This window comes from Centruroides sculpturatus, unplaced genomic scaffold (genome assembly GCF_000671375.1).
Source record: "Centruroides sculpturatus isolate CEXI.00-Female unplaced genomic scaffold, Cexi_2.0 scaffold1379, whole genome shotgun sequence".
NCBI classification, from domain to species: domain Eukaryota; kingdom Metazoa; phylum Arthropoda; class Arachnida; order Scorpiones; family Buthidae; genus Centruroides; species Centruroides sculpturatus.
The window spans coordinates 121,858-142,397 of NW_019385610.1; the positions used below are offsets into that span (position 1 = coordinate 121,858).

At 26.3% G+C, this 20,540-nt stretch overlaps 3 protein-coding genes across 3 annotated transcripts in view; all 3 read right to left on the minus strand.

Moving 5' to 3' along the window:
• Nucleotides 1–3,456, minus strand: part of LOC111640579 (26S proteasome non-ATPase regulatory subunit 11-like) — an 8,025-nt gene extending 4,569 nt beyond the window's left edge. Inside the window, exons 1-3 of the mRNA XM_023386603.1 lie at nt 3,330–3,456; nt 1,023–1,058; nt 890–941 (exon numbers count right to left, since the gene is read on the minus strand). Coding sequence (XP_023242371.1) covers nt 890–941; nt 1,023–1,058; nt 3,330–3,380 — 139 coding nt within the window. The 5' untranslated portion in view covers nt 3,381–3,456. The remainder of the gene's footprint in view (nt 1–889; nt 942–1,022; nt 1,059–3,329) is intronic.
• A 3,652-nt stretch (nt 3,457–7,108) lies between these two features.
• LOC111640575 (26S proteasome non-ATPase regulatory subunit 11-like) lies at nt 7,109–18,615 on the minus strand. The gene is made up of 8 exons (XM_023386599.1): nt 18,572–18,615; nt 16,514–16,542; nt 14,914–15,025; nt 10,643–10,870; nt 10,439–10,562; nt 9,572–9,697; nt 7,265–7,300; nt 7,109–7,183 (listed from the first exon to the last, which is right to left on the minus strand). Exons 1-8 carry the CDS (start codon nt 18,613–18,615, stop codon nt 7,124–7,126), a joined length of 759 nt encoding a protein of 252 aa, XP_023242367.1. The 3' UTR covers nt 7,109–7,123.
• Nucleotides 18,616–19,025: 410 nt separating this feature from the next.
• Nucleotides 19,026–20,540, minus strand: part of LOC111640577 (26S proteasome non-ATPase regulatory subunit 11-like) — a 46,725-nt gene continuing 45,210 nt past the window's right edge. Inside the window, exons 7-9 of the mRNA XM_023386601.1 lie at nt 20,148–20,375; nt 19,944–20,067; nt 19,026–19,202 (exon numbers count right to left, since the gene is read on the minus strand). Of these exons, the coding sequence (XP_023242369.1) occupies nt 19,041–19,202; nt 19,944–20,067; nt 20,148–20,375 (514 nt within the window). The 3' untranslated portion in view covers nt 19,026–19,040. The remainder of the gene's footprint in view (nt 19,203–19,943; nt 20,068–20,147; nt 20,376–20,540) is intronic.

Consider the following 20,540-nt stretch of genomic DNA (forward strand, 5'->3'; position numbering starts at 1 on the left):
CAGTAATTTACCTGATAAGACAGACCTCAGAAAAATACTTTATGAGAGCTTTTATACTTTTATAAAGCTGTCTATAATGAAAATTAATTAAATCAATATGTAGATGCCCTGCCAGGATGTGGCCGAGTTATCCGGAGTGCCGGGTTATCGAGAGCCGAGTTTTCGAGGTTCTACTGTATTAAAAGAAACTTTTAAAATAAAATTTTTTTCGTTTTTATATTATTCAATATATATATTTTGCTTGTGAAACATAAAAAAATAATTTTTTATGATACAGTAAACACAATTATTATTTAAAAAAAAATTTATGCTTAACATTGATGAAAATTCAACATGGCATCACAGGCAACAAATAAAAATTTCAACATCGAATAGGTTAATCTGGAATAATGTTGCTTAATAATCACCAATTACAATCTACAACAGCTAACAATGGTCTTAAATATCAGCCTAGATTTTGTTCACATGTACCACATACAACAGTTTTTTTCAGATGTGCTGTCTAGTTATAAACCCTAAACATAGTTGCACAGGAAAACACAAATACAGCAGTCATTCTAAATATAGGGTTAAGACAGATGGATTACCTTACTATACATCCATAATCAGCGTTACTAAGTAATTTTTTTATCCATGTTGATCAAGAAAATTGTCAATTTACTTTTGTTTATATAGCCTGTGTTAGCAAATTAACATAAATGGGTTATCTCAAAATTTGCACTGGTGTCAAGTGATAGTACTTATGACAGATGGTGTTATTTTTCTGGCATGTTAGTATATATATAAACTTCTCAAATATTATAAAATAAAGAATTATACTTAAAATCTTATAAATAGCATTAAGTAAAATTAACTGCAAATAAAATTTTGTTATGAAATTTTTACTTACCATTAAATTTTTTATCTAAAATCATTTGTGATAATTTCTTCTCTACAGTATCCTATTAAAATTATAATACAAAACATTAAGATATATATTTTTAATATATAAAATTTTATACAATTTAAGAATTCAAACATACCATTGGTAAATGTATAGTGTTAGCAATATATTTAACCTGAAAAAATATAAAATATAATTTAAAACAAAATTATATAAAGCAAAAACAAAAAAGTCTATTGATAAATTTAATAGCTATACCCATTAATATAAATATGAAAACAAACATTTGTTTTAAAATATAAAATGAAAACTAACAGTACATGGATCTTTAATTGAGTGTTGTAAGCAAGAAAACAGTATTTTGGCAATAATCACTCATTAGAGACTATAATAAAAGCAAGCAATTACGTATTTAATGTGACATGATCACAATGCCAGTCTTCAATTTTTAATCATATTTTAAATTTATTTAACTTAAAATATATGCTCTCCACCTCAAATTAGTGGTGGCTTGCCCCATACATCATACTTTTCCTTTAACAATAGAGTCGTGCCAGTCATCTATCTCAGTGGTCTCCAAAGTGGGGTATGCAAAATTTCCCTTCAAAATACTGTGTGTGTTTTATCTGCAGTCTGTCTAATCTTACAGTCATCCTCCTGAATAAGTAGGGTCACAATCACATGCAATCAAACATGGAAAAAAATTCAAATTGCAGTGTGGGTAGCAGAAAATTTAGCAAGAATTTATAGTGGAAATTTAGCAAATTTTATTATATTATAAACTTATAATTATTTTTGTCTTAGGGATATGCAATCAAAAAACTTTGGAGATCATCGATCTATCTAACACCTTTCAGGGAAAAATTTTTGAATTGAAATAATGTGACTTCCAGTTTGGATCAGAAGTTTGTATATAGTCAATCAGGGCCTCCTGTCCCTAACCTTTCTATATCTGGTCTTGTCTTTCATCTATCTTAATCCATTCTTGAGATTAAGGACAAATGGACAGATGGATGGACAACAGTGAAAATTTATATCTATAATTTTCTAATTGTAGATATAAATTCATAGTTTCTATCATATTTTTTCTAATTGTATCCCAAAAATATGAAAAAATTCAGTGATTTTCTTATCTACATTTTAAACATTCTTTTAGAAATTTATTAAATAACCTCCAGTTTAATTCAAGTAATTGTGTTTAAATATCTTATAACAAAAATTAGTTCACTCCAAAATACTGATATTTCAAATTTAAAAAATATACACAAAATTCATATCTTCCATATAACCTATATATTACAGTGACTGATATTAAACCATATATATTTATGTATTATATAATCAGTATAATGTAATGCAAGAACCAAAATAATTAATTTTAAAATCGATTGTAAAAATTGTTGTTGAAATATTTATTGTATATAATGTAAAATAAAAAGTAAATGTATTATGTTTAGTTATACATTACAGAAAGTTAAGAATTGATTAATTCAAAAACCTATAAATTAAACTAATATTAAGCATTAAAAAAAATAAGAAATCCCAAAACTTTTTAAATCCAACAAGAAAATTTTATTGAATTTTTATTTTGCTTTTTATTATCCTTTCACTTTCTATATTCAGTTTAATTTATAGAATAAAATTTTAAATCTAAACATGTTTTAAATTAATTTATAATTCAGATTCCTGAATATAAAAATTATGTATTGAAACAGAACATAGTTGTTTAGTGTTAATGCAATAATTTCTTGCTTCTTTTCACACCTATATAATTCATTTGTATAAAGTTATAAAAATATAATAATGCTAATGTAAATGTTGGTTTTCATATACATGTGTGTGTGCACAAAAATTATATTCAATGTTATATTTTTATTAATGATGTATTTTGACTTACTGTATCTATAATCATGTTCATGTCACTATATATAGTAGACTCACCATGCTATATCAATCAGTAGGGAAGGTTTTGATTGATCTTCCATAAGTATAATGCTACTTTACTATTTTTTTTTACGTTCATATTATTATTCATAAAATTAGTTAACAGGTCATAAAATTTTTAAAAAATAAAAGAAGAATTTTTATTTTTAAAATCTCTCTAGATAATCTTTTCTACTCATATAATTATTTGGGTAAATGATTGAAACTTTGTACTTTATTTTAAAAATTTATGAAACTATTTAATATTACAAATATTTTTACTTAAAGTACCATTCATGGTATGTTGCTCTGAAATCACTTTTTATATTTTCATCAAGTGATTTATTGGAATATTGGTACAATATTTATTCTGCTTTGTGGAGCAAAATAATTTAAGAATTAGGACAACATAGCAATTGGTATACAAAAATCAATAAAATACTTTCAATTGTTGTTGTTGTTGTTAACATTATAAAATAAACTTATCTTATTCTCTACACAATATTTTTATTGAACAGTTTACCTGAACATGAGAATAGGGCTCAATGATTCTACACAAATTCTGCTCCAGCATATTGTCATAAAGTGTGGCCAAATGGGACTTGATAATTTGATCACCTTCTAATTCTTTTTTATAATCACTGCGAGCCTAAAATAATAATTATAAATTAAATATATTTTAATAAAAATAATTTTATGACCAAATGAATTCTTTCAANAGTAGCCAAGACATAGCCAAATATTGTAGTGCCACATCACTAGCGGACATTTGAAATTTGCCGACTAGAACGGTCGGTTAACCGATGTGATGGTTAATCGGGGATCGGATAATCGATGCTCTACTGTATTTCTTAATTTCAGCGTGTTTAATCAAAATACTGTTTTTAAATTGAATTCTAATTTTAAAGTTTTTATAAATAATAATAACTCATTAACCTGTCCTACGTTGAACCCGAAAATATTCAGGTTGACCTCATTGACCTGCGTGGGTGATCCCGAATATTTCTGTGTTTACATTGGAACATTTTTGATACTAGATGTCGCTTTGCATCACAATTTTTATATTAAAACAAACTTTTAAAATAAAATTTTTTTCGTTTTTATATTATTCAATATATATATTTTGCTTGTGAAACATAAAAAAATAATTTTTTATGATACAGTAAACACAATTATTATTTAAAAAAAAATTTATGCTTAACATTGATGAAAATTCAACATGGCATCACAGGCAACAAATAAAAATTTCAACATCGAATAGGTTAATCTGGAATAATGTTGCTTAATAATCACCAATTACAATCTACAACAGCTAACAATGGTCTTAAATATCAGCCTAGATTTTGTTCACATGTACCACATACAACAGTTTTTTTCAGATGTGCTGTCTAGTTATAAACCCTAAACATAGTTGCACAGGAAAACACAAATACAGCAGTCATTCTAAATATAGGGTTAAGACAGATGGATTACCTTACTATACATCCATAATCAGCGTTACTAAGTAATTTTTTTATCCATGTTGATCAAGAAAATTGTCAATTTACTTTTGTTTATATAGCCTGTGTTAGCAAATTAACATAAATGGGTTATCTCAAAATTTGCACTGGTGTCAAGTGATAGTACTTATGACAGATGGTGTTATTTTTCTGGCATGTTAGTATATATATAAACTTCTCAAATATTATAAAATAAAGAATTATACTTAAAATCTTATAAATAGCATTAAGTAAAATTAACTGCAAATAAAATTTTGTTATGAAATTTTTACTTACCATTAAATTTTTTATCTAAAATCATTTGTGATAATTTCTTCTCTACAGTATCCTATTAAAATTATAATACAAAACATTAAGATATATTGTATCATACATATTGATCAAATGAGATGCATGTGTAGATTATTTTATTTCCATTATTAAAGAATGGTAAATTTGGAATTTTTCTAAATTTATTGATTTATTAAATTAGCAAAATAATTAATAATAAATTAATTTTGTTGCATTGAACCAAACAATAAATTAATTGTCAGCTACTGCTAAAATTACAAATTTTCAAAATCATATTTTTCTAAAAAATTTGTTAGTTTAAAAAATGAAACACATCTTGCTGACTAACAATCACTTATTTTCATCTAAATCTAATAGTAATAAAACATTCTCATTTTCTAGAATTGTTTTATTATTTGGAGCAAATTGCAAAAATACATCTAATATTAATTAAATGCACTAATAACCTAAATTTGATTGAGATAAACAAGTATAAGTATAAGAACATTCAATTATACGATGACTATGTTTAAAACCATTTAATCTACACTGACATGCCAGAAAAATAGAAACACTAGTCTAATAGCATGTAGCTCCACTTTTGACTTGAAAACTGCATTGACAAACACTGGCAGAAAGTCCACAAGACTTTGGTAGTGATATGAAGGTATAGCAACCCAAGCTGTCTCAGTTGCAAACCATAATTTCACAAGATTATCAGAAGGTCTTTCTTCCAAATGGCAGTATTTCAGAGATTTTCAACAGAAAATCTAGTTATATAAGAAGCCAGACAATGTCACAGAAGTCTGTAAAAAGTTCCTCTGGCCTTATATGAACACTGTCCCCTAAGGTGGAAGTGCATTGTTTTGTTTAAAAATATCATTGCCATCCAACTGTAGAGCCATTTGAAAGATTACAGATGATCTGCAAAAGTGTCCAGGTATCTGTTTCCAGTTTCCATAATCTAAAGAAGTACAAAAGGACAAGTATCTGTCCAAGTAAAGAGGCCCCATAGCAGAACACCATTCCCATCAGCTTGCAACTTAGTCCCCAACTTGGCTGGTCCATGGATTCATGAGGTTTTCACCATATGTGCACCAACCTATCAGTTTGAAACAGAAAATCTAAACTTGTTTGACCAGGCAAGTCTATAAGTCTTTAATTGTCCAATTGTGGCATTTTCTAGCCCATGACAGCTTTGTGACAGTGACAAGCTGATAATAAGGGCACAACTACCAAATCCCAGCAGGGTTACAGACCTTTACACAGTGCATTAACTAATGGCCACAGATGCACCAGTACTAAAATTGGCTTTAACCTGTCCTACATTGATCCTGAATATTTCCGTGTTTACATTTGAATGTTTTTGATACTAGATGTCGCTTTGCATCACAATTTTTATACAGTAGAACCTTGGAAACTCGGCCTAATGTGGACCGAAGGGTGGCCGAGTTTGTGAAAATGCCGGGTTATCGGGAATGGGGTTAAAAAAAATAAGTGCGAGTGTTTCCTCAGAAAATACTGTACTGTACTTGTATGTATTGTTTACTTGAGAATATAACAGAGAATAAACTGCCCGAATACCCTTAAACAAAGGAAAAGTACGTCCTTTATGAAGGCATAGAGCCTTTACTACATGAAAATGAAAATTAACGAATACACTGTGTACAGTAATTTACCTGATAAGACAGACCTCAGAAAAATACTTTATGAGAGCTTTTATACTTTTATAAAGCTGTCTATAATGAAAATTAATTAACTAAGGATTTTTTTGCTCTGCCAGGATTGCCCGAGTTATCCGGAGTGCCGGGTTATCGAGAGCCGAGTTTTCGAGGTTCTACTGTATTAAAAGAAACTTTTAAAATAAAATTTTTTTCGTTTTTATATTATTCAATATATATATTTTGCTTGTGAAACATAAAAAAATAATTTTTTATGATACAGTAAACACAATTATTATTTAAAAAAAAATTTATGCTTAACATTGATGAAAATTCAACATGGCATCACAGGCAACAAATAAAAATTTCAACATCGAATAGGTTAATCTGGAATAATGTTGCTTAATAATCACCAATTACAATCTACAACAGCTAACAATGGTCTTAAATATCAGCCTAGATTTTGTTCACATGTACCACATACAACAGTTTTTTTCAGATGTGCTGTCTAGTTATAAACCCTAAACATAGTTGCACAGGAAAACACAAATACAGCAGTCATTCTAAATATAGGGTTAAGACAGATGGATTACCTTACTATACATCCATAATCAGCGTTACTAAGTAATTTTTTTATCCATGTTGATCAAGAAAATTGTCAATTTACTTTTGTTTATATAGCCTGTGTTAGCAAATTAACATAAATGGGTTATCTCAAAATTTGCACTGGTGTCAAGTGATAGTACTTATGACAGATGGTGTTATTTTTCTGGCATGTTAGTATATATATAAACTTCTCAAATATTATAAAATAAAGAATTATACTTAAAATCTTATAAATAGCATTAAGTAAAATTAACTGCAAATAAAATTTTGTTATGAAATTTTTACTTACCATTAAATTTTTTATCTAAAATCATTTGTGATAATTTCTTCTCTACAGTATCCTATTAAAATTATAATACAAAACATTAAGATATATATTTTTAATATATAAAATTTTATACAATTTAAGAATTCAAACATACCATTGGTAAATGTATAGTGTTAGCAATATATTTAACCTGAAAAAATATAAAATATAATTTAAAACAAAATTATATAAAGCAAAAACAAAAAAGTCTATTGATAAATTTAATAGCTATACCCATTAATATAAATATGAAAACAAACATTTGTTTTAAAATATAAAATGAAAACTAACAGTACATGGATCTTTAATTGAGTGTTGTAAGCAAGAAAACAGTATTTTGGCAATAATCACTCATTAGAGACTATAATAAAAGCAAGCAATTACGTATTTAATGTGACATGATCACAATGCCAGTCTTCAATTTTTAATCATATTTTAAATTTATTTAACTTAAAATATATGCTCTCCACCTCAAATTAGTGGTGGCTTGCCCCATACATCATACTTTTCCTTTAACAATAGAGTCGTGCCAGTCATCTATCTCAGTGGTCTCCAAAGTGGGGTATGCAAAATTTCCCTTCAAAATACTGTGTGTGTTTTATCTGCAGTCTGTCTAATCTTACAGTCATCCTCCTGAATAAGTAGGGTCACAATCACATGCAATCAAACATGGAAAAAAATTCAAATTGCAGTGTGGGTAGCAGAAAATTTAGCAAGAATTTATAGTGGAAATTTAGCAAATTTTATTATATTATAAACTTATAATTATTTTTGTCTTAGGGATATGCAATCAAAAAACTTTGGAGATCATCGATCTATCTAACACCTTTCAGGGAAAAATTTTTGAATTGAAATAATGTGACTTCCAGTTTGGATCAGAAGTTTGTATATAGTCAATCAGGGCCTCCTGTCCCTAACCTTTCTATATCTGGTCTTGTCTTTCATCTATCTTAATCCATTCTTGAGATTAAGGACAAATGGACAGATGGATGGACAACAGTGAAAATTTATATCTATAATTTTCTAATTGTAGATATAAATTCATAGTTTCTATCATATTTTTTCTAATTGTATCCCAAAAATATGAAAAAATTCAGTGATTTTCTTATCTACATTTTAAACATTCTTTTAGAAATTTATTAAATAACCTCCAGTTTAATTCAAGTAATTGTGTTTAAATATCTTATAACAAAAATTAGTTCACTCCAAAATACTGATATTTCAAATTTAAAAAATATACACAAAATTCATATCTTCCATATAACCTATATATTACAGTGACTGATATTAAACCATATATATTTATGTATTATATAATCAGTATAATGTAATGCAAGAACCAAAATAATTAATTTTAAAATCGATTGTAAAAATTGTTGTTGAAATATTTATTGTATATAATGTAAAATAAAAAGTAAATGTATTATGTTTAGTTATACATTACAGAAAGTTAAGAATTGATTAATTCAAAAACCTATAAATTAAACTAATATTAAGCATTAAAAAAAATAAGAAATCCCAAAACTTTTTAAATCCAACAAGAAAATTTTATTGAATTTTTATTTTGCTTTTTATTATCCTTTCACTTTCTATATTCAGTTTAATTTATAGAATAAAATTTTAAATCTAAACATGTTTTAAATTAATTTATAATTCAGATTCCTGAATATAAAAATTATGTATTGAAACAGAACATAGTTGTTTAGTGTTAATGCAATAATTTCTTGCTTCTTTTCACACCTATATAATTCATTTGTATAAAGTTATAAAAATATAATAATGCTAATGTAAATGTTGGTTTTCATATACATGTGTGTGTGCACAAAAATTATATTCAATGTTATATTTTTATTAATGATGTATTTTGACTTACTGTATCTATAATCATGTTCATGTCACTATATATAGTAGACTCACCATGCTATATCAATCAGTAGGGAAGGTTTTGATTGATCTTCCATAAGTATAATGCTACTTTACTATTTTTTTTTACGTTCATATTATTATTCATAAAATTAGTTAACAGGTCATAAAATTTTTAAAAAATAAAAGAAGAATTTTTATTTTTAAAATCTCTCTAGATAATCTTTTCTACTCATATAATTATTTGGGTAAATGATTGAAACTTTGTACTTTATTTTAAAAATTTATGAAACTATTTAATATTACAAATATTTTTACTTAAAGTACCATTCATGGTATGTTGCTCTGAAATCACTTTTTATATTTTCATCAAGTGATTTATTGGAATATTGGTACAATATTTATTCTGCTTTGTGGAGCAAAATAATTTAAGAATTAGGACAACATAGCAATTGGTATACAAAAATCAATAAAATACTTTCAATTGTTGTTGTTGTTGTTAACATTATAAAATAAACTTATCTTATTCTCTACACAATATTTTTATTGAACAGTTTACCTGAACATGAGAATAGGGCTCAATGATTCTACACAAATTCTGCTCCAGCATATTGTCATAAAGTGTGGCCAAATGGGACTTGATAATTTGATCACCTTCTAATTCTTTTTTATAATCACTGCGAGCCTAAAATAATAATTATAAATTAAATATATTTTAATAAAAATAATTTTATGACCAAATGAATTCTTTCAAAATTAAAACAGATAATCTGATAATTTCATTTAACATTTATTGGATCTTTTTGAGAAAATGCATTTGTAAGATTAATACAACAAGGAACACAGCATCTAAAATTAATTTTGAACAAATTTTCTTGTGTCTTAATATTTAAATTTAAATTAATACAATTCTGATTTTGGAAATATAATCTCTGAAAATATTTTAATTAATAAAATTGCTGATGTCTTAAAGAAACTTAAATATTTACTTATAATTTATTTGTAAAGAATCATTTTCTTAATTGGTTATCTTAAAATAATAAGTAAATTGTACAGATAAAACAGTTAAAATATTTCCCGTTATCTATAACATACTTAATTCTTCATTTTTTTCTTTGGGTAATTCCAATTCAAATTTTGAAAAGTTTCATATTCCGATTGAACATATCCATTAAATGAAAAAACAAATTTTTATATAATGTAAATGTTAATAACCCCAAAAATCCTTAAATTTTTATTATTACTTGACGTATATAAACGAATATTGAAATATAAGGATTACTGGATAAATGGCTGAATTAGTAAAATTAAGTATAAAATTACAGCATTTTTCTCAAAAATATACCAAGAAATATCATTTATTTTTTACAAAAATTCATTTAGTCTTAGATTCATTAATTTTCAAGCATTAGTTATGTTGACAAACCTTTTCAAAATCTGCTAGAGATCTTTTATGGCTTGCTTCTGCAATAGTTTTCATTGCTTGAACTTCTGGACCAACATACCTCAATGCTAATTTTCCCATAATAATAGAATGAACATCATCTGGTCTAATGTTCAAATATTTTTAAAATAAGAATAAAAGAATTTATAAAAATAAAGATTTTAACATAATAAGTTATAAGCTTACAAATTTAGCATAATCTTAGATAACAACATGTATTTCAAGGCAACTATTGCTTTTGGACTGTCAATTGAATCATAACCTTCAAAAGCTTCATAAAAATAGGAAAATGCTGTTTTGAAATCCCTTTCATCTGCTGCATGAAGAATACCCGACTGTAAATCCAATGCAGCTTGAAGTTTTGGAGGACAATAAATGGCATTAGCTGTTGTTCTAGCTGATGTAAGAGCAGCCCTTTAAATAAATAAATAAAATAAATAATGTAGCACATATATATTTTTCATTTTATACTATTAGTTACTTTTTTACACAAAGATTTTTTATTGCCTTTTTTTGCACAGCATGACCTGTTCTGTTCATTCTGTGCCAAGCACAAAAGTTAAAAATATGAATGAATAAACAAATGAGCAATGTTAAAAAAAATTAAAACAATAGCATCATATATAAATGAAAACAGTGACAATAAAAGCTGGAAAGGAACAACAACAACAACATGTATTAATGAACGGAAAAAGCAAACAATAGAGTGTATATGCAGTAAAGAATTGATTATCCAAAAATCAATCATTCAAAAAATTGATTAACCAAAATCAACTTCAGAGAGTATTAATTCTAGAAATTACAGTTTTTACATATAACAATTATTGGAAGTCTTCTCTGGGCTAGCTATTAAGCTATCTTGTTATCAACACTAATGTTAGGTTTTATTTATTACAGTACAAATAAAAAAAGCATGATAAATAAGTCAGGCTTCTAATGCATCTATTACTTAACTGTGACTATGCACAAAGAAGTATTTGATGCATTAGAAACAGTGTTGACACAGTTAATAATGCAACCTGAGCAACTTCTCAACTCTCATGGGCAAGCCAGGGATTTAGCAGAGTTAAAAAGAAACTTAAAAAAAAACTGTAATAAATAATTTTTATGAAAGTCCTTAATACTAATTTTGCCATTTTGTATTTTTTACTTTAAATTCAGTTTCATCATTACATTGTAGATTGAAATGAAAGTCTAGTGCTTGTTTTTAATAAATTAGATGTCTTTGTTATTTATTTTCATTCATATGTAATAAATTTCTATGCCTTAATTTTTTTTACTACTGTAATGGAACTAAAATTAATATTTTTATTTTATTCTTTCCCTATTAAATGTGATTAATTGTCTGAAAAAACCAGTTATCCAAAACCATCTCATCCCCATTATTTTGGAAAATTGATGCTCTACTATAATAAAACAAAACACTATATACAATAATAAAAAAATTGTCCTTGTGACTTTTCAAAATCAGTGTATGCTTAACATCAATGTATGCTTACTGCTTTAGGACATAACAAACAAAATGAACATATTGTATGGTATTCATACTTCAGAAGGTACTGATGAGCTGGTTAGGTATGTCTAATTCACAAGCAAGAATAACTTTAGATCTGTCATATATTCCATCTATTATCCAATTTTCTATGATTGCTTTGATTTTAGTTTATTTTAATCTTATTTATTCCACACATCTTTCTCTGTCTCTCAGTCTTTTCTTAATTATCAGTTTTAAGTCAGTGGTATCAATAGGCATTGAATGCCCAGAAGGAAAAGCTGATCTGGCAGCAATGTCTGCTAATTTATTTCCTCTTATACCAACATGGCTTGGGATCCAACAAAATTTTAGAAAAAAAATTCGTTTCTGACATTCAGAAAATCATTTATGAATTCTAGCAAGCATTTTTGATTAGAATAGAATTATAAATAAATTTAAGGTCTTGTTATTTAATTAAATTATAATTATTAAATTTAACATGAGATGGCACCTAACACCGCCCTCTAGGGCCAAATTAATTAGTTATTAAAATTATAATCACTGGAAAATAGCCTTATCTTGTTTAGCAGTTGGTGTTGCTTTAAATTTATGATCTGTTTCAAAACCATAAGATCACCTTCATTTTGGGCAGAAAATGTATAGAAGGAACGCAGATAACAGAAATAAACACACATCTTAAATTGGATTTTAGTGACTATTTTAACTAATAGTCATAAGTACTTTTATGACATACAAGGCACAAATATGTCAAAAGCATGTTTCATAAAACCAGAGACAGATTTGGCATTTTATCACATATTTAATAGCTGATAACTTTTCCATTCTTGGCAATAACCTGAAAAATATGATTAGACATACTTGTGACCAATTTTTGAATATATTCCACAGGAATATCATCCCGTGTTATCATTTTAGCAGTTTTAATTCATTTACTTCTTTAAACTGTTTTCCATTTGCATATAATTTTTCAGCTATTCATCCCTAATCATTGTTGATAGGACTGAGATTTGAACATTTTGATGGTCATGGAAAAATAGTTATTTCTTCCTTGAAAACCACTCTTGTTGAATGAGACGTGTGACAAGAAACATTGTCCTGTTGGAACTGCCAATTCATTAATTCAATTTGGCCAATGATAGGAGTCACCACCTATCATTGGGCCAAATTGAATTAATGAAGTGTACAGCATCTTCTAATATATCTTGGAGTTCATTTTATTGACTACAATCAGCAGTTGCCAACCAGTGGTCCGTGGACCACTGATGGTCTGTCTGCAAGAAAATTTTGGACATTGATCAACTCAAGGTTATGTAAAATTTTACAAAAGAAATGCAAAATGCTTGGTTACTTTTTCACTCATTGGATTTTTTAAATTACAATCTAAAACTAAACACAAAATGACTTATCAATAAATCAATACATAATGTGAGCGCGATTGTAGTCCTTCATGGAAAAGAGCCAAGAATTCATAAACTTATTTCAAACAAGCAGAAATAAACTTTGTACTAATTTGTTATAATTACAAGTGAATTTCATATTAATAAAATAAAATTAAGCTTTTATGATCATTATTCTATAGATGTTTGTATCATATTAAAAAATTCATGATAGTGGTCTAAGGGATTCAAAATTGTGAGTTTAGCAGTCCATGAGATCAAAGGTTGGTTAATGCTGGTCTAATGCAATAGATCAGTTTTTCCATTATAATAAACTCCTATATCATGATAAAACCAACTAACAGCTGAAGGCATTCTTCAGATTGTTACATGTCATGCCAGCTTATCAGACTTATCAAAACTTTTATTTGGAAATACTATGGAATTCAAATCTTTTTCCCAGGATGTCCCCTTGGTTCAGTAAAGGAATGGTTGTTTGTAGTGATCCTAAAGATGAAGATTTAATTTTACGCAAAGATACTTCACATTCTTATTGTTCTTTAATGCATGTCAGATAGTACAATGAAAGAGTGTAGTCTAATGTCCCTTTTAATGCTCCTAGGTCACATTTTCAATGTCACAGCCAATGACAAATGGAGTACTGGGCCATTTCTAACAGTGATTACAATTCCATAATCATTATTCTTTGCCAAAACATTACATACAACAGATTTAGACATGCCGTTTGACATACACTTTATGCATTCAATTAGGGTAGCAACTTCTTTTCTGATTTGCCTTTTCTATTATGATGGTAAATTTGTTATACTTCAGACTCATTAAGGTTACAACCTCATGGCATGATGACTGAACTGCTGTAATTAGTTGTAATATACATTTCACTATTCATTTTTTTTTAACCTTCAAACCATCAACCCTACTCTGTAATGTTCCTAACTCATAATAATAAATAATTTGCATAAAAGCTTTCTTTTTTGCCATATCTGAATTGTTCTAAAAAGAATTTTGCTGATGATCTTATATTTATGAAACAATGCATTTAATGCAGTCAGCACAATTTCTGCTCTTGTATTTTACTTAGCACTATAAAATTTTTGCTGTATATCATATTCTATCCCATTTGCTAATGGTGAAAAGTTTGACAGCAATATCTATGTTTTTTGGTCCAAAATGAAGGTGGTCTTATAATTTCAACATGGACCTTATGAGATCATGGAGGCCACTTTTGATTATACTGTAGTTTTGGTATCCAATAGCAACAGGAGGCTTACATTGCATATTCAAACATCAAACTGTATGTAAGTACCTAAACGACTAACATCCAATATATTTATGCATAGTATGATTTCAAATATGTTGTATAAGCCTCTTGTTACCTCTGGATACAAAAACTTCAATGTAATTGAAAGCAGTTAAGACTAGACTATAGAGCCTGCAGTGCATGAAGTGAATCAGAATAAGTAACAATGACTTTTGTACTATTAACCTAATGTTCACATTTATATAAAATAGAAAATAAACATTTAAAAATAATTTCAAATTTTAAGAATGTAAATATAAAATACCTTGCTTTAGGTAAATGGCCAACTGCATGATAAACCTTGCTTTCTAATAACTGCACTTCTACTAATAAATTTTTGTCATCAAGTTTTTTCAACTCTTTAAGTAAACTGCTTCCTGTAAAAATTAAATATAGATTTTATGATTAAAAGCAAAATACAAAAATAAATCTTTTGAAAGAAAGTTAACACTTATGAAAGTAAACAATCATTTAATATTTTTTGGTCAAATGATAAAACAATTAACTGTCGAGCTAGAATTTCATTAATTAATTATGTAAATATTACATAATTTGAATTAAAGGGATATGACATGCTGCCATCCCCTATTAAATTTAATAATTAATTTAATCAAGTTAGACTAATTAATTAGGCTGTACCATCTAATCATTAGTATAATTTAGGCTTAGTTGTCTGTGATTTTTCATTAAATTTTTTAATTGGTAGATTAAATTTCGAATTAGCAACTACATTTAAATAGTATACTTAAAAAGTTAATATGTTCTATAACTATCATTTTCAGAATAATTCTAATTCCATCTTCATCCATCTGTAAGTTATTTACTTGAACAATCTTTTTCCAGATAATTGTTCAAATAAATAACTTACAGATCTAAATATATGATTTAACTAAGTTTATTATGTAAAATAAATGACAACATAAATTTTGGTCAATAAATTCATTTTTTCTAACTTCATTTATATTAAAGTTAATAGAATAAATTACAATTAAACAAAACTAAATGATATTAGGAAAATAATATTAAAAATGTAAACAAAGTATTAAAATAAACACAAATATCACCAAAATCCAGTAATAAACAAGAAATTTAATGCAAAAGCAAATATTTTCCATCATTTTTAATGATCATCAGGTTTCTATAATTAAACAGAATACAGATTTAAATTAGAATAAACAAAAAAAATGTCATAGGCAAGGAGTTCGGTAAATGCATGATGCAGAAGCAAAAAATAAACTAAAAAAATTAAAAATAAAATACACACAAGTTTATGAAAATTCATAAGGTGCCCTCCACACAGATGAAAGATGAGGGATAGTCTGCTACACCCACAATGATCTTTTGTTCATTCTAATTTAAATATGTATTCTGTTTGATTTTAAAAACATAATAATGACCACTAAAATTGGTGGAAAACACTTGGTTTTGCATTAAATTTCTTGATTATTTTTTTGTTTTAAAATTCTGTTCTGTTGGTGATTGTCATAAACAAATATTACAGAAATAATGGAAGTAATGTTTTCATCAAAGGAAAGAAATGCAAGATAGACTAAAAACTTTCATAACTGTAGATGGAAAATAAATTATAATATTGAAGAAAATTTGGAGAAAGCTGCTTGTTCATAATATGAAAACATTATATTTTCTATAAAAAGGTAAAAATTGTATTTAGTGGAGGTTTTTTCTGTCTTTTAAATAGCTCTTGGTGCATAAAAAACTAACTAACTAACAAAAAAAATCAAACTAACTTGTTTTGAGTAATTGTATAATTAATATAACAAACAACTGTTTGCTTAGAAAGAATATTTCAAATATTTGTAAGACCTAAATTAGTAATTTATTGTAAAAGAAGGTTCAGTTCTTACCAACATGTTTATCACTAATGTGGAATAAACTAAAATACAATTATTTGTTAAGTTCTCTAAATGCACTATAAAAATTTAAAAAATAGATCAATACATATAGTGTAGCTTTATCCAACATATTAATAATAAACTGTTAAAGTTCTGGTTTCCAAAAAATATTTAAGTCAGAAATATTTTCGACCTTCACTTAGGTTATCTTCATCCAACATAAAATAAATAAGAATTGTTTCAAATTTAAAAATTACAAATAAACAATCTTATAAATATAATAATAATACAAGGTGTGTCTGAAAAGTTCAGTAAATGGTCTCATAAAATAAAGGAAACAAGNAAAGCAAAAACAAAAAAGTCTATTGATAAATTTAATAGCTATACCCATTAATATAAATATGAAAACAAACATTTGTTTTAAAATATAAAATGAAAACTAACAGTACATGGATCTTTAATTGAGTGTTGTAAGCAAGAAAACAGTATTTTGGCAATAATCACTCATTAGAGACTATAATAAAAGCAAGCAATTACGTATTTAATGTGACATGATCACAATGCCAGTCTTCAATTTTTAATCATATTTTAAATTTATTTAACTTAAAATATATGCTCTCCACCTCAAATTAGTGGTGGCTTGCCCCATACATCATACTTTTCCTTTAACAATAGAGTCGTGCCAGTCATCTATCTCAGTGGTCTCCAAAGTGGGGTATGCAAAATTTCCCTTCAAAATACTGTGTGTGTTTTATCTGCAGTCTGTCTAATCTTACAGTCATCCTCCTGAATAAGTAGGGTCACAATCACATGCAATCAAACATGGAAAAAAATTCAAATTGCAGTGTGGGTAGCAGAAAATTTAGCAAGAATTTATAGTGGAAATTTAGCAAATTTTATTATATTATAAACTTATAATTATTTTTGTCTTAGGGATATGCAATCAAAAAACTTTGGAGATCATCGATCTATCTAACACCTTTCAGGGAAAAATTTTTGAATTGAAATAATGTGACTTCCAGTTTGGATCAGAAGTTTGTATATAGTCAATCAGGGCCTCCTGTCCCTAACCTTTCTATATCTGGTCTTGTCTTTCATCTATCTTAATCCATTCTTGAGATTAAGGACAAATGGACAGATGGATGGACAACAGTGAAAATTTATATCTATAATTTTCTAATTGTAGATATAAATTCATAGTTTCTATCATATTTTTTCTAATTGTATCCCAAAAATATGAAAAAATTCAGTGATTTTCTTATCTACATTTTAAACATTCTTTTAGAAATTTATTAAATAACCTCCAGTTTAATTCAAGTAATTGTGTTTAAATATCTTATAACAAAAATTAGTTCACTCCAAAATACTGATATTTCAAATTTAAAAAATATACACAAAATTCATATCTTCCATATAACCTATATATTACAGTGACTGATATTAAACCATATATATTTATGTATTATATAATCAGTATAATGTAATGCAAGAACCAAAATAATTAATTTTAAAATCGATTGTAAAAATTGTTGTTGAAATATTTATTGTATATAATGTAAAATAAAAAGTAAATGTATTATGTTTAGTTATACATTACAGAAAGTTAAGAATTGATTAATTCAAAAACCTATAAATTAAACTAATATTAAGCATTAAAAAAAATAAGAAATCCCAAAACTTTTTAAATCCAACAAGAAAATTTTATTGAATTTTTATTTTGCTTTTTATTATCCTTTCACTTTCTATATTCAGTTTAATTTATAGAATAAAATTTTAAATCTAAACATGTTTTAAATTAATTTATAATTCAGATTCCTGAATATAAAAATTATGTATTGAAACAGAACATAGTTGTTTAGTGTTAATGCAATAATTTCTTGCTTCTTTTCACACCTATATAATTCATTTGTATAAAGTTATAAAAATATAATAATGCTAATGTAAATGTTGGTTTTCATATACATGTGTGTGTGCACAAAAATTATATTCAATGTTATATTTTTATTAATGATGTATTTTGACTTACTGTATCTATAATCATGTTCATGTCACTATATATAGTAGACTCACCATGCTATATCAATCAGTAGGGAAGGTTTTGATTGATCTTCCATAAGTATAATGCTACTTTACTATTTTTTTTTACGTTCATATTATTATTCATAAAATTAGTTAACAGGTCATAAAATTTTTAAAAAATAAAAGAAGAATTTTTATTTTTAAAATCTCTCTAGATAATCTTTTCTACTCATATAATTATTTGGGTAAATGATTGAAACTTTGTACTTTATTTTAAAAATTTATGAAACTATTTAATATTACAAATATTTTTACTTAAAGTACCATTCATGGTATGTTGCTCTGAAATCACTTTTTATATTTTCATCAAGTGATTTATTGGAATATTGGTACAATATTTATTCTGCTTTGTGGAGCAAAATAATTTAAGAATTAGGACAACATAGCAATTGGTATACAAAAATCAATAAAATACTTTCAATTGTTGTTGTTGTTGTTAACATTATAAAATAAACTTATCTTATTCTCTACACAATATTTTTATTGAACAGTTTACCTGAACATGAGAATAGGGCTCAATGATTCTACACAAATTCTGCTCCAGCATATTGTCATAAAGTGTGGCCAAATGGGACTTGATAATTTGATCACCTTCTAATTCTTTTTTATAATCACTGCGAGCCTAAAATAATAATTATAAATTAAATATATTTTAATAAAAATAATTTTATGACCAAATGAATTCTTTCAAAATTAAAACAGATAATCTGATAATTTCATTTAACATTTATTGGATCTTTTTGAGAAAATGCATTTGTAAGATTAATACAACAAGGAACACAGCATCTAAAATTAATTTTGAACAAATTTTCTTGTGTCTTAATATTTAAATTTAAATTAATACAATTCTGATTTTGGAAATATAATCTCTGAAAATATTTTAATTAATAAAATTGCTGATGTCTTAAAGAAACTTAAATATTTACTTATAATTTATTTGTAAAGAATCATTTTCTTAATTGGTTATCTTAAAATAATAAGTAAATTGTACAGATAAAACAGTTAAAATATTTCCCGTTATCTATAACATACTTAATTCTTCATTTTTTTCTTTGGGTAATTCCAATTCAAATTTTGAAAAGTTTCATATTCCGATTGAACATATCCATTAAATGAAAAAACAAATTTTTATATAATGTAAATGTTAATAACCCCAAAAATCCTTAAATTTTTATTATTACTTGACGTATATAAACGAATATTGAAATATAAGGATTACTGGATAAATGGCTGAATTAGTAAAATTAAGTATAAAATTACAGCATTTTTCTCAAAAATATACCAAGAAATATCATTTATTTTTTACAAAAATTCATTTAGTCTTAGATTCATTAATTTTCAAGCATTAGTTATGTTGACAAACCTTTTCAAAATCTGCTAGAGATCTTTTATGGCTTGCTTCTGCAATAGTTTTCATTGCTTGAACTTCTGGACCAACATACCTCAATGCTAATTTTCCCATAATAATAGAATGAACATCATCTGGTCTAATGTTCAAATATTTTTAAAATAAGAATAAAAGAATTTATAAAAATAAAGATTTTAACATAATAAGTTATAAGCTTACAAATTTAGCATAATCTTAGATAACAACATGTATTTCAAGGCAACTATTGCTTTTGGACTGTCAATTGAATCATAACCTTCAAAAGCTTCATAAAAATAGGAAAATGCTGTTTTGAAATCCCTTTCATCTGCTGCATGAAGAATACCCGACTGTAAATCCAATGCAGCTTGAAGTTTTGGAGGACAATAAATGGCATTAGCTGTTGTTCTAGCTGATGTAAGAGCAGCCCTTTAAATAAATAAATAAAATAAATAATGTAGCACATATATATTTTTCATTTTATACTATTAGTTACTTTTTTACACAAAGATTTTTTATTGCCTTTTTTTGCACAGCATGACCTGTTCTGTTCATTCTGTGCCAAGCACAAAAGTTAAAAATATGAATGAATAA

What these genes read in the sequence shown, in the direction of transcription:
- LOC111640575 (XM_023386599.1), bottom strand. Translation starts at nt 18,615, where the DNA reads ATGGAAGATCAATCAAAACCTTCCCTACTGATTGATATAGCATG. An exon ending in CTCTAGCAGATTTTGAAAAG is followed by an intron (nt 9,698 to 10,438) that starts GTTTGTCAACAT and finishes TTATTATTTTAG; the next exon opens with GCTCGCAGTGATTATAAAAA. An exon ending in AGCCCTATTCTCATGTTCAG is followed by an intron (nt 7,301 to 9,571) that starts GTAAACTGTTCA and finishes ATATTTTTTCAG; the next exon opens with GTTAAATATATTGCTAACAC.